At 44.8% G+C, this 13,523-nt stretch overlaps 1 gene segment (V, D, J or C); it reads right to left on the bottom strand.

Moving 5' to 3' along the window:
* Positions 1–1,686: 1,686 nt before the first annotated feature.
* On the bottom strand, positions 1,687–12,491 carry LOC148684132 (Ig gamma chain C region-like). The segment is given in 5 exon segments: positions 1,687–2,178; positions 3,387–3,710; positions 4,446–4,778; positions 6,778–7,077; positions 12,485–12,491. Coding segments are annotated over 5 exon segments (1,302 nt in total).
* Between the last annotated feature and the right edge of the window lie 1,032 nt (positions 12,492–13,523).

Genomic DNA, 13,523 nt, shown 5'->3' with positions numbered 1-13,523 from the left:
TAAGAAAGACAAATCTCCCTGTTTCATTTCATAAACTGGTTTTGCCCCGTTTACCTCAGTACAGTACAGTCTTATCTGTCTCCTTTCTCTCTGGATTCTCTCTGCTTTATTCCAATTATTTTGCTAACAAAGTCAAGAGGCCACATATAAGGCACAAATTTCCTATGACTGGCTTAACAGATTCGTTATGCAAGAAACACATCTCTTACAACTGCGGCTTCTAAACAGCTGTGCCAAATAAGGGCTGGCGACTTTCTGTCCACACATGAAGAGGGCATAATGAATTTTGTGTGCACATGTTCATTTATCCATGCTCTTCTCTATGGGCATGTGGATGTTTTATGTTGGTTTTGTGCCCCCCCCGTCTCTTTGTTTGCTCTGTTGGCCCTAAATAGTTTTCTCTTACACATTCAAATGCAAAAAATTCCTAGTGTCAAGCTGTTATGTCTCTTACAATGTTTCTAGCCTTGTTAGGTGAACAAGAGCACACTCTGTGCTTGAGGTCTGGTGTCTATTTCTGAGTCATTTTTTTTAGGCCCAGCTGTATCTGAGGCAGAGTTCACAAGCCCCTTAAGTCAAAGTAAATGTTACTTTCAATCTTGCGCTCCATTAATCTGGCCTGAATGCTTTGTGAATTTGGATTTCCTTGCTTCCTATAAGAGGTGCCTCCAGACTGTCACTGGAGGGACACGCGTTTTGGGGGCGGGACGGGCAGCCGTGATGGCGCCCCTGGGATTGCGCCGATCGGGGCGCCCCGCCCCCACCGCCCCTATCTTCCTACGCCCCTGCTTGCGGGGGGTGGGGGTCAGGGGAGGAAGATACCCCACTTTCCCTGTAAGACCCCTTACATACACCCCCAATTTCCAAATTCTACTTCTTCTAACCTTTACCGCCACCAAAGTTTCCCAAAGAAAACATTATCCTATTGTTTTTTGGTCAACCTCTGACTCCAGTTTTTACACCATATGCTTTGTACCTGTTTGATGGGGGAAATGGGATGGGGGAAGGAGAGATTACACCAGAAAACATAATTTTCTGTTGCCCTCTCTCTCTGTAAATAGATGCCAAGAAAGTGACCATACTGACCAAAGCTTGCTTTAAAATTTTTTTTTTAAAATGACAGGAAATTGTAAAACACACCTGACATTTTGTCTCTTATTTTTTAGGGTCTCTTTTATATAAAAATCCTGTGGTGTACATGTGTGTCTGTGTGTTCCTTTTGAGACCACGCCATGTATCTATATGTGTCCTTGCAGTATGACCGACTGAAACACTTAAGCCGGATTTTGCTTCCCCAAATGGAAAATAAGAGTGTGCCCTTCTGTGCATGTGAAGAGCGTAGGGCAGTGTGGAGCAGTGTGTTGGCACTTGGTGCAGGGAGATGTGCGTGAGGCTTGGAGAGTCAAATCACCTCTTGGAAATGAAGATTCACTGGGTGGCCTGGAAGAAACCATGCTTCCTCGAGGCTGCTGTGAGACTAGTTTGAGATTACCTGATTTATCAAGGCCTGGGCTCCTTGTTGGAAATAGGATACAACTGTGACAATGATGAACACACTTTCCCTCTGCTTCCGACCTTAAACACTTGGCATTTGTTTTTGAGAGATTAACCCCGTTTCCCCATCAATCCCCACACAAGTCACCTTTGCTCCTGGAAGAGCGACAATAATAGATATCTATGGCAGTCTTTGGATGAGTTCTTTTTTTATTCAGCCATTGGGTACATTTTTGCATGGAGATTACTTACACAGGGTTGGTCTAACAATCTCGAGAGAGAGAAAATATATATCTGGGGCCATAGGGCGAGGGGATTGCAGTGCAGTGGTGGCTGAGGGCAGTTTTCATTTTTTATCCCGGGATTTCTCAATGGTCTTCTGGATGAACTTGAGGGTCAGACCTTCATGGACAACCATGCAGGTATAGGCATCACCTCTGTTCCAGTCTGCTTTTGGGACTTTCAGCTTGCTGAACAAGAAATAGGAACCGTCGCCATCACTGTAGACTGGGGTGCTGATATAGTCAGCTTCAGGAAGTGGGTTCCCATTCTTGAGCCATTTCAGGGATATGTCACTGGGCTTGAACCCATTCACCAGGGCAGTGATGGAGACATAACGGCCATTAGACCTGAGCTCATCATTGTGGGGGTGGAAGAGATACACACCTGGAGCTTCTTTGGTTTCTTGTTATGCCATAGGGAAACAGAAAGAAAGAGAAAAAGGAAATGACTATTCAGTTTAGGTCAAATTAGTGCAAACCATGTGGGGAGCTGGGGAATGGAAGAAGAAGAAGAAGAGTTTGGATTTGATATCCCGCTTTATCACTACCCAAAGGAGTCTCAAAGCGGCTAACAATCTCCTTTCCCTTCCTCCCCCACAACAAACACTCTGTGAGGTGAGTGGGGCTGAGAGACTTCAGAGAAATGTGACTAGCCCAAGGTCACCCAGCAGCTGCATGTGGAGGAGTGGAGACACGAACCCGGTCCCCCAGATTACAAGTCTACCGCTCTTAACCACTACACCAGGCTGGCTCTCTGTGGAGGCTTCTGTGCCAGGTATGGGCAACCTGTAGCCTCCCAGATACTGCTGAACTACAACTCCCATAATCCCTGGCCATTTGTCCTGCTGGCTAGAGTTGATGGGAGCAGAGGTCCAGCTACATCTGGAGAACCACAGGTTTCCCATCCTTGGCTTAGGGAAACATGGTTCAGAAAACCCCCTGACATGTCGGGCTTCTTTGTGGTGAATGAACAAGACACAATGATGTTAATTACTGCTTTGTACATAATAGCAACAATAGTCCATTTACATCAGGACATGTTGCACAACTATTATTATTAGTCAGATGGAAAGTTATCACACGGAACAAAGACTTAATTTTTATGACGGTGGAAGGCAGTATGCTAGAGGCATCCTTTCCTATGTGGTACACCTTTCCTTGGCACAAGCGTCAAAACATGCTGTACAGGTTTTTTAAGCACGGCATGTGGGTTGAGGTGATGGTGGGATGGTTGTGGGGACCATAAGCAACTATGCCCCCATCAAACTACTTGCAACATGTTGAATTATGATTATGATTATGATTATTTTGCGTTGCCAGATCTCATTTCCCACGTTGGTATTTTGTGTTTGTTCTAAATCAGGCATCCCCAAACTGCGGCCCTCCAGATGTTTTGGCTACAACTCCAATGGTCCCTAGCTAACAGGACCAGTGGTCAGGGATGATGGGAATTGTAGGCCAAAACATCTGGAGGGCTGAAGTTTGGGGGTGCCTGTTCTAAATGGTGCCATGTTGATATGTATTTTCAGTAATCTCTTTCCTGCTCAGGAGGTTGCTGGGAAATTAGGGACATCAGTTGCAGGGTGGAGAGCAGGCCTGCTTCCCGCTTACCTTTCTTCTTGCTAATCTCTCTTGCTTTTGGTTGAGGCAGGGACGGGTGTTTGACTGTGCAGATAAAAGTCGCCCCTGACAACCAGTCGCTTTCGGAAATGGTCACAGAGCTGGATGCTGTGAAGGTGTTATTGACCTCCTCTCTCCAGGCGAGTGGCTCAGGGCTTAGACTTCCTGCTGCCTGCCGTGACCAGGTCACTTCCAGTTCTTCCTCTTCGCTCTCTAAGTTGACTACCACGCAGCTGAGTTTGGGTTGCTTATCCATGTAAATGTCGCTGGGGCTTGGGGGTAGGATGAAAACTTTGAGGGGAGTTCCTGAGGATTCTGGGAATGTAAAAACCCATGTCAAGTCCCAAGTCTCCTTCCACCACTCCCCTCCCAGCCTGCCCACAGAATCTTAACCTGCTCTGTTTGATGCTCTTTCAGAGTCAGCTCTACAGCTAAGTCCAGGCTCCCCATTTGGCTAACCCAGAGGTCCTGTCTGTCTCTTTCCTTCCTTTGAACAACTCCAGTACTTTCTACCATTGCTGAATAATCCCAGTTCTCTGTTGTTTTTGGAACTTGCACCCCTTTAACTAGAGTGTTTGCCCTTTCCCCAGATTCCCCGATGGACCACTTTCAACACCAGTGTGCCATAGAGAGATTTACAGCCGGTGGCACAAGTAATCAAGCCAAACTGCCTCCTGCAGAAGAAGAGAAATGTGTTCCCTCAACTCCCTGACAAATATTTAATCTAAACTGGAGAAATCTGAGCGTGCAAAAAAGCCACCTATCAAGATTTTTCAAAGGAAAACTGAGTTGGTGCCCTCCTCTATGACACAGAGTCCTGGCTCCAGTTGGTTCAGTCTCTCAAGTTCCAGATAAATGGAGAAAACCTCAAATATATCACCAGTAGGGCAAAAGGTTGGAGAAAGCCATTCCAAATCCCAAAGGACCATGATGGATGTATTTCTGGGTCATTGGGAAACCCACCATGAAAGGGAAGTAGCCCTTTGCTCTTGGCTTTTCCATTCTTCAATCCACGCCTAACCAAGTCAGAACTGAGTCAAGAGTTCTTACCTTCACAGATCTTGGCTTTGCTTCTCACCATGGTTTGGGTTGCTGTGTGGGACACCTGGCAGACATAGACATTCCCATCCTCCCAGTCCGCTTGGCTAATGTTGACTGTGCTGATGGTACTGAAGGTGTGGCCACGGGTGTCTTTCCAGGGCTGCTCAGTGAATGAGGGTTGCGACATAGGTTTCCCACTCACCAGCCAATTTACCGTCACATTGTCGGGGTAGAAGCTGGAGATAACGCACACCAGCTCAATGGTGGCATCTCCGGAGCTGGCCTTGCAGGAGGAATGGAGCAAGCGGACCTTTGGGGCTACGGGATCTTTCTTTTCACAGGCTGGAGGAATAGGAAGTATAGGGAGTCTCATGAATACCTGTATTTTAATGATGTACAGTGCACCTTACCACCTGTCCCATTTCCCCAAACTTAAATTCAGTTCTCCGTATGTCTACAATATTTAGTTAAGAATTAGCCAGGATTTTAGTACAAACTGCGCTTAATATTCATGCCTCGTATGCAATTTTGCTGAATACAGGTAAAACTCGGAAAATTAGAATATTTTCGAAAAGTGCATTTATTTCAGTAATGCAACTTAAAAGGTGAAACCAATATATGAGATAGATGCGTGACATGCAAAGCAAGCTATGTCAAGCCTTTATTTGTTGTAATTGTAATTATTTGTCGTTAGGCGGGTCAATTATAAATGGAATGTAATTAATGAAATGTAATAGCGGTGTTTATTTTTGTATTATTGTAACTATTTGTTTTATTACTGTGGAATTTCCAAAAGAAAGCATTTATAAAAATTAAAAGAAAAATAAGAAATAAAAAGTTGCATTACTGAAATAAATACACTTTTCGACGATATTCTAATTTTCCGAGTCTCACCTGAAAATACACAGTCTGGAGAGAGACAATTTTCCTGAACATAATGCATTTCTGTGTGCTGTTTTTGTGAATATATGTCTTTTTTTGTATAGGTTTGTGCACTTTTTGGGCAGGGGAACTGCATTACAAAATTCAGAGGACCATGAATTTAGGAGGTGAATGGGCTTTCTGTTTGTGCATTGTTCCAGGTGGTGCGAATTACTTTGTATTGAAATGCAAACTGAACTGAAACCCCCCCCCCCAATTCCCTAAATGTGAGTGGCTTCTAATTCACTGACCATTAGTTCCCTTTGGTTCCTGTATTCACTTCCCTCTCTCCTTATGCTAGCCTTTTCCAAAGAAGGTAGAACAGCCTCACTATCTGTGTTAATCAAGCTCTGAATCCTCTGAATCCCTGCACTAAACCCACTTCTTTTCTTAAACATCAAATTTCACTCTGCTGGGTCCAGCGCCAAGGAGGACAGTGGAGGGCAGTTCCTGCTTCTATTTCATTGTCAGTTCAGAGTAGGCCTAAGGACCACAGAGAGATCACGCATGTTAAATGCAGCATTCCCTTTGCTTTTTTATATATAAAAAAGACTTTAATTTAAGAATGTGTGTGTGCATGCGCGCAGGTGCAGAACATCCTGTGTTGCTAATATTCTCATAAGAAAAATGAAGAGGGTGTTTTTGCTGAATTTTGCCGCCTATTACCGGTACTACCTTGCAAGACGAATGCCTCGCGCAACGCAAAACTCGCAAGACGAAAGCGTTTTGCGATATTTTTGTTGACTCGCAAGACGATTTTTTCTATGGCCGTGCTTCGCAAGACGAATTTATTTGCATTTTTTTTGCTTTGATTTGTTTACATTGGAAAACCGCAAGACGAAATTTTCGCAATACAAAATGACTCGCGGAACGAATTAATTTCGTCTTGCGAAGCACCGCTGTAACTGGATAATTCTAAATCCTTTCTTTCCACTACTGTCTTGTCTAACTCAGGCACATGTGGGGAACCTTTGGCTCTCCAGATGTTGCTGAAATATAACTCTCATAAGTAAGAATGGCCAGTTGGGAATTGTAGTTCAGCAACATCTGGAGGGCCAAGGATTCCCTACACCTGATCTCGCTGGGTTGTATCCGCTGGTAGTCATACTTACAGCAGACCCACTGAAATTAATGGGCATGGCTGATTTAGGTTCCTTAATTTCAATGTGTGGGTCTACTCTTGATTAGAATTTGGTTGGATACAACCCACAATATTTGTGAGTGTTATCTGTAGTGCCCGATGTGCTTCTGAAGATACAAAAGTCAGATGGTAGGACCAGAAAATATTGCAGTCATTATCCATCCCTTCACCCACACAATCCATATTTCATTTCTTTCTGTTCAAACACTTTCTTTCATTTCTTTCTTTCAAACACTGAAGGAGGAAGAAAGCAGATAACAAAGGCTCAACCAGACTCACGTCCAATCTCTTTGTTGCTTGAGGAGCTGGTAGCTGTATGTGCAATATGGCACTGAAGCTTCTCTGATTCCCAAGTGCTGGTTGGGATGGTGAGCTGGCTGCTGAGGGTGTAGTGGCCACTGGATGAATCCAATAGTGCAGGGAAGGTCCGGATGTCAGAGGAGGATCCTGAATTCCACTGTACTTTGACTGGTTCGGGAAAGAAGCCAGAGACCAGACAGCCCACGGTAACCTGGGAGGCAGTGGCGAGGTCTTGGCAACAGGGGGACAATGGGAAGACAACTGGGGCTGTGGGAGATGCTGCAAATGAAGAAAAAGATGCGATGACAATCTATTCCTTGGGCAAGCATTTGTGTCTCCTTGCCAAGAGTGGGAAACAAGATATTGTTCACTTCCATGCCAATCTGGTGTTCAGCCCTGGTCAAAAGCTGTGAAGGCTACCTGGAATTATTGCATAATTTGAGTTGCGGTTTCTTGTTACCCCAGGGACAAGGAAGCTGCTGAGAAGCATATTCAGCACCCTTATGCCATCTTCCAAGATTTGTTTCCAGGGACTGCCCAACCACTTTCAAGCTTATTTTCACAGTTGTGAGGTTTGAAAACCTTACAGTGCTGAGTTCTATGGAGAAAACACTCAGGCCTGATTAACAACCATTCTTGAGATAGAAGAAGTAATGTTTAAAATTATGGGCATTTTTGGGAATTAGTTATAGGCTGAGGGGTTAATTAAAGGTTATGAATATTTGATGATTATAGGTTAAGAATAATTGATGATTAAAGGCTAGGAATATTTGAGGGATAATGAAGAGGAAATTGTTTATGAAATAGAGGAAGATGAAAATGTATAAGTGTTAGGAAATGGATTAAGATACAATATGAAAATTGCTAAGGATGGATTAAAAATGGACCCAGTGAGGGGGGGAATCTAGGAAGTCTATATAGCAATGTTAAGTAATAAGAAATATCATTGTTATTGTTATTTTTTCTTTTTTGGGTTTTGTCTTTATGGTTTTCCTTTTTTTTGTCTTTTGTATTTTTTCATTCTTATAAATTGAATAAAGATTATTTGAAAGAAACAAACAAACAACCATTAACATCTGCCTTGGACCTGTGCTGAACTAGATGAGCCATTGGCCTCATCCAACATAACTCTCCCTATGTTCTAAAACAATCCATTAAAAAGCCACTCATATACTCTCACACATGTAGAATACATGACCCAACCTTGAACAACCACTAAACCCTAAGGCCACACACACTCCCCAAAGGATCTGGCACACACTTCCCAAAGGAATAATCCTCATTGAACACAGTGGGTATTACTTCTGAGGAAACATGCATGGGATTCTGCTATAATTTCATTTGACATCCACTTACAGTGCAATCCTACGAAGGCTTGCTGTGAAGTATACCCCACATAGTTAATTAGTTGACTCCAAGTGATTGTGCATAGTTTTGTGTCAAGGTAATATTTCTCCCCCTAAGCTATCATATGAAATTAAATATGGGAGACATTTTATTTTATTTCATGGGTGCCCAAGTGGGTGGGGTCCTGTCTGTGAGGAAAGGACATGCTTCTGTGGCAATGCGGAAGGCTCAGTGGGACATTAAGAGGGGCCCCAGGGGGGCCCCAGAAGGGTGGGTTACAGGAAAGGGATGTGTGTTTCTGTGGCCACTAGACCAGAAGGTGACTTTAATTCTAAAGAAGAACCTTGCATGGCTCAATAGCTTCTAAATTATAAACAGCCAGAGCCATCACACGAACAAAAATACATAATTTTTACTTAGAGCTCCCCACTTTTTAAAAACTGGTCCTGTTCCAATGCCGGATACTTGGAAATTTAGCAGACATGGAATTAAAATTGTGGTAAAAACATTAACTGCTGCAGCATATGTATGTGTGAGAGAGAGAAAGAGAAAGAGAGAAAGAGAGAATGTGCTAGCTTTTGAAAGTGTTTTACTGGGTGCATTTTGATTCTTATTGTAACTGTTGCTCCTTTTAAAAAGTTTTTAATGCCATTTTATTGTTCACTGCTAGACTCCAACTACACAAACACCATACATTTAGAGCACACAATTTCCCCCCAAAGGATCCTGGGAATGTTTGTTAAGGGTGCCTGGAATTGTAGTTCTGAACCAGAGTTCCCAGAATTCTTTGGGTTAAGTGTGTGCTTTAAATGCATGGTGTGTATATTTCTTTTGAGTAGATAAAAGTGGTTTAATATTTTTAATTAATGTGCAGAGGGAGAAGAGCAGACACATGCTTCAGTCACAGTGCTTGGTTTCAAAAGCACATTTCCTATGATCATTTGGGCCTATAAATGAATTGTAGATTAAGATCCAAATATTTGTCCTAGGTAGCATTTTTACTACCATCAACCAGGTCTCAACATTCATGGCCTGTTTTAGCTCTATTTTCTGTTTCACTTCCTCTTATTTCAGCACCATCTGTATCTGCACAGGCTTCCTGCATCCTGTTTACCACCCTCTTGCATTCAGTAAAAGGTAGAGCAAATAGAAGCATCTAGAAGAAAAATGGAAAAACTGTACAGAAGAATTTTTTTCAGAAGAAAAATGGAAGAAACAGCAAGCAAACGGTGGTAGAGAACATTTGAACCACACCAGCTGATGGCGATACTAAATACTATTACTATTACTAATAACAAATTGTATAATCAATTTCAATCTGTTCCATATTATGCTCAATATTTTGAAGATTCCATGCAGGTTATCAACAACTGGAGTTTTACGGGCCCCAAATAACCCAGAAATAATGGTATTTTGGGCAGCCCAGGGACCAGGGCCTTCCAGATCTTGCTGGACTCCAACTCCCATCAGCCCCAGCAAGCATTGCCAAAGGGCAGGGGTGATGGGAGACGTAGTCATCATCATCTGTAGGGCCACAGGGGCTCCATTCTTGGCCCAGCATTTTCCTTCTAGTGCAGTCTTAGCCAGCCAAATGTTTTGGACAACAACTTCCATCAGCTCCTGGCCGCTGTTCCCTATCCACCCTGGCTTATGCAAATAACTAACAAGATCAAACAAATTGGCCTAAATCCTGAAGATCTTTTCAATGGAACTCTGAACAAGGCAAAAATAATTATTACTCAGAGACTTTACAATGTCGAATTACAACAAGAAGATGCCTTACTCCCAGAGAATTATAGATGTCTAAAATCATGGCCTAATTTTACAGCTGCCCCTTACTTATCTGACATCACTAACGAAGCGTATAGATGGGCCTTCTCTAGAGCTCGCTTTGAGGCAATGCCCTCAGCGGTGCTGTACGGCAAATTTATGTGGGTACCAATTCATGAGCGCCTTTGCCCTTGCATGTCTAACAAGGTAGAATCTGTGACTCACATTCTTTTATTTTGTGAATTTTATAGTGAAGAACGAGCTCAACTCATTTTACCCCTTTTATCAAAATTTACACCCTTACAATATTATTTGGAATTTCCCCCTGAAATCTTACGAAAATTCCTTCTGGAAGATTCCTCAAGCCCAGTGTCATATGACGTGGCCAAATTCTGCACTTTAGCTATTAAGAAGCATAAATCCCTTCTATTGAATGACACATTGCAAATTCCTTTTGTGTAATTGTTCTATTTCTGGTGATGTTATTGCTGATTTTCTTTTGTTTGGAGTTATGATATTCTATATTGCTGGCTTTTGCTGTAATAAAAATTGAACTTGAACTTCCATCAGCAGGGCATAAATTCAGCAGGTGAAGTTTTTCCCACAGCACGCAGATGCAGCAATGATGTAGCTGCACTAATGATAGGAGCTTCATATTTTCTCTTACTGTTTGCCATTTTGGTCACATCCAAGCTATACATTTAAAGCATATTACTTCCCCCAAAGAATCCTGGGAACTTGGGATTCAATTCATTGCAGCTCTGTGAACCACCTGATAACTCCCCACTTGAATTGTTAGGCTCAACCACCCCGCCCCCCAGCTGCAGGGCCATGTAAAAAAAGTTGGCAATTGACCATACAGTAGTCTTCCTGCCGACTCCTACCTCCCACCCCATAATACTCACACATGCCTCCTTCAGTTCATTGCTTGCGACTCTCATTCCCTGTTCTGATCCATTTGCTGGCTCCCCACTTGACCTGTCAGGCTCAGCTGAGTTTTTTTTACAAAAGAGTTTGATTAAGTCTGCTTAAAAAGGAAAGCTGAGGTGTGTGTGTGTGTGTGTGTGTGTGTGTGTGTGTGTGTGTGTGTGTGTAGGTTAACAAAGCCAGGGGCCTGTCTTTGTAACAATTAGTCAACCTGCAGGCATTACTGATTTTCTGCAAATTTAGCAGCTGTTAACAACAGACCAAGTCGTCCCCCCCCCAACGATTGGAAACCCCCTCCTTTTTAGTATTAACTTCATATTCTTATTAACCTTATATTATTAACTCACACAATCTAAAGTTAGAAATGAACTCCCAAGAGATTCGATCTACAGTACTTACAGAGTTAAAAACTGGCAGTGATCTACCCCCTTTTTTGGGGTTCAGGTCAAAGTTGTTGAGCTTTTTCAGGGGGGAAAAGCCCCATTTTTGGGGGTGCATGGCAAAAAATGAGCTTTTTTTAGGGGAGTCAAAGTTGTTGAGCTTCTTTGGGGGGGAGCCAGTGATCTACCACAGATGTCCAGTGATCTACTGGTAGATCACGATCTACCTATTGGACGTGCCTGGGGTAAAGCATTGGCTTAAACTAAATATTGGGCTTTTTCCTCCCCACATTTCAACGTACAGAAACCACGGAGCAACGACAGCAGGCCTTTTCTGCCCCCTCTTTGCACTGCTTGTGTCCCACAGTTGAAAACCACGTTGCCTTTCTCCCTGGGGTTGGCACATTATTATTTTTTGGTCTCCAATGCCTGACACACACAAAGCACAATTTAGCAGGAGAAAAATTTGATGCCTGGATACACTTTCATTGCAGAATTTCTGTGCCTCTCAGACTACTGTTACAGGTACAGAAGTAGTGTCAGAAAAGCAGGCAGCAGCCCTAATCCCCACCAGTCCCTTGCTCTCCTGCCAGCCAGATCCTCACTCCCTGGCAGCAACCGGCAAGTTTCCTTGCCAATGAAACCCCCCCCCCCCGCTAAAATCCCCTTTCCTAGGCAATCATAAACAGCGCAAGAGCCCTGCCTGTTTTGCACCTGGCCACTTGAGGATTGATTGATTGCATTTCTACCCCACCTTTCTTCCAGCAAGCTCACAGTGGCGTACATAGTTCTGATCCCCATTTTACCCTCTCAACAACCCTGTGAAATAGGTTAGGCTGAGAGTGAGTGACTGGCCCAAGGTCTTCATGGCTGAGTGGAGATTTGAACCCTGGTCACCCAGGTTCTAGCAAGACACCCTAACCACTACACCACACTGCTTCTCACTGAGGAGTCTCATCAACCCACATCCCTCTCAGCTCCATTTTCAGACTCTGGCTTCTCAGTGTGGCTTTCAGAGCTGGCCCTAGAACCCAGAAATCCTGGTTCCCAGCTCACTTGGCAATAACTCATTGGAGCAGAGGCCAGAGAGTCTGGCTTGTCTTTGCCCAGCCAGCTCATCTGCTGTCCTCCACTTTATCTCTTCTCCACCAGTTTGCACTAGGACCCTGGGGTCCTGACTTGCACTCCCTTCCTCACCCCTCCAGCTCTCAGCCATCTTTTAGACCTCAGGTACGCTTCTTATGAGAACTCTCTGCTCTCACCTTCCATCTTTACCCCATGCCCCTCATGCAAGCTGGAGGCTTCTTGTGTGCAGATCAGCCTAGTGGCCTATTCCCAAGGCAAACCTGCTCTGTTGGCTAACCTTCCCTGCGAATGTTGCAGATAGAAAGCAACATTTGTACTCCATTCCCCTTGAAGATGTGTGTTTGAGGAGTGGAAGGGACTCCTCTCTAAGCTAAAGCACCCCAGGGGCGTCTTAGTCATAGAGGCTACTGGTGCAAGGCGCCACGGTGGCAAGTCCTAGAGGGCGCCTCTGCCAGGCTGTGCCATGCCCGGAGCCTCCTCCCTGCTGGAAGAGCCGCCTCAAGCCCCGCTGGCAGCGTCGCCCTCGCCCGCCTCTTCTTGGGCTGCGGGCGCCGTTGTGGGGAAGCCGTCCGCGAGCTTCCCATTGGTGCGGCAGCCAGGGCTCCCTGGACGGCTGCGCAGCCACTTCTGCCGAGCAGGCGGAGGTGGAGGCGGAGCACAGCTGGCAGCGTCCCTGCCCATCGGGCCGTCCCCTCCGGCAGCCCACCATGCCTGGCCCCGGCTGGTGGAGCGCAAGTCCGGCATTGCCAGCATCGCTCCTGCCTGCGGTGGGCAAGAAGCAGAAGGCGCGCCATGGCAGCGTGGGGGGGGGAGTAAGGTGGGCTGCAGAGGGGCCCAAGGGAGAGGGCGCCAGATAACCTTAAGATGCCCCTGAAGCACCCCCACTTTCTGTGCAATGGTTGGTTGAGTCCTTAGGAGCACTCCAAGCCATTAAATCCCCCCTTCCTACTAAGATGTGCTCTGAACATCTGAGCCATCTGCCTAAACAGAGCTGCCAAAAACTTGGCTCCCAATAAGCTGTCTTGCTCAGTCTAAACCAGGCATCCCCAAACTGCGGCCCTCCAGATGTTTTGGCCTACAATTCCCATGATCCCTAGCTAACAGGACCAGTGGTCGGGGAAGATGGGAATTGTAGTCCAAAACATCTGGAGGGCCGAAGTTTGGGGATGCCTGGTCTAAACCATTAGGCAATGCTGGTGCTTTGTAACCCATTGC

This window comes from Zootoca vivipara, chromosome 12 (genome assembly GCF_965207765.1).
Source record: "Zootoca vivipara chromosome 12, rZooViv2.hap1.1, whole genome shotgun sequence".
NCBI lineage: Eukaryota > Metazoa > Chordata > Lepidosauria > Squamata > Lacertidae > Zootoca > Zootoca vivipara.
This window is presented reverse-complemented; position numbering and strand designations above follow the sequence as displayed.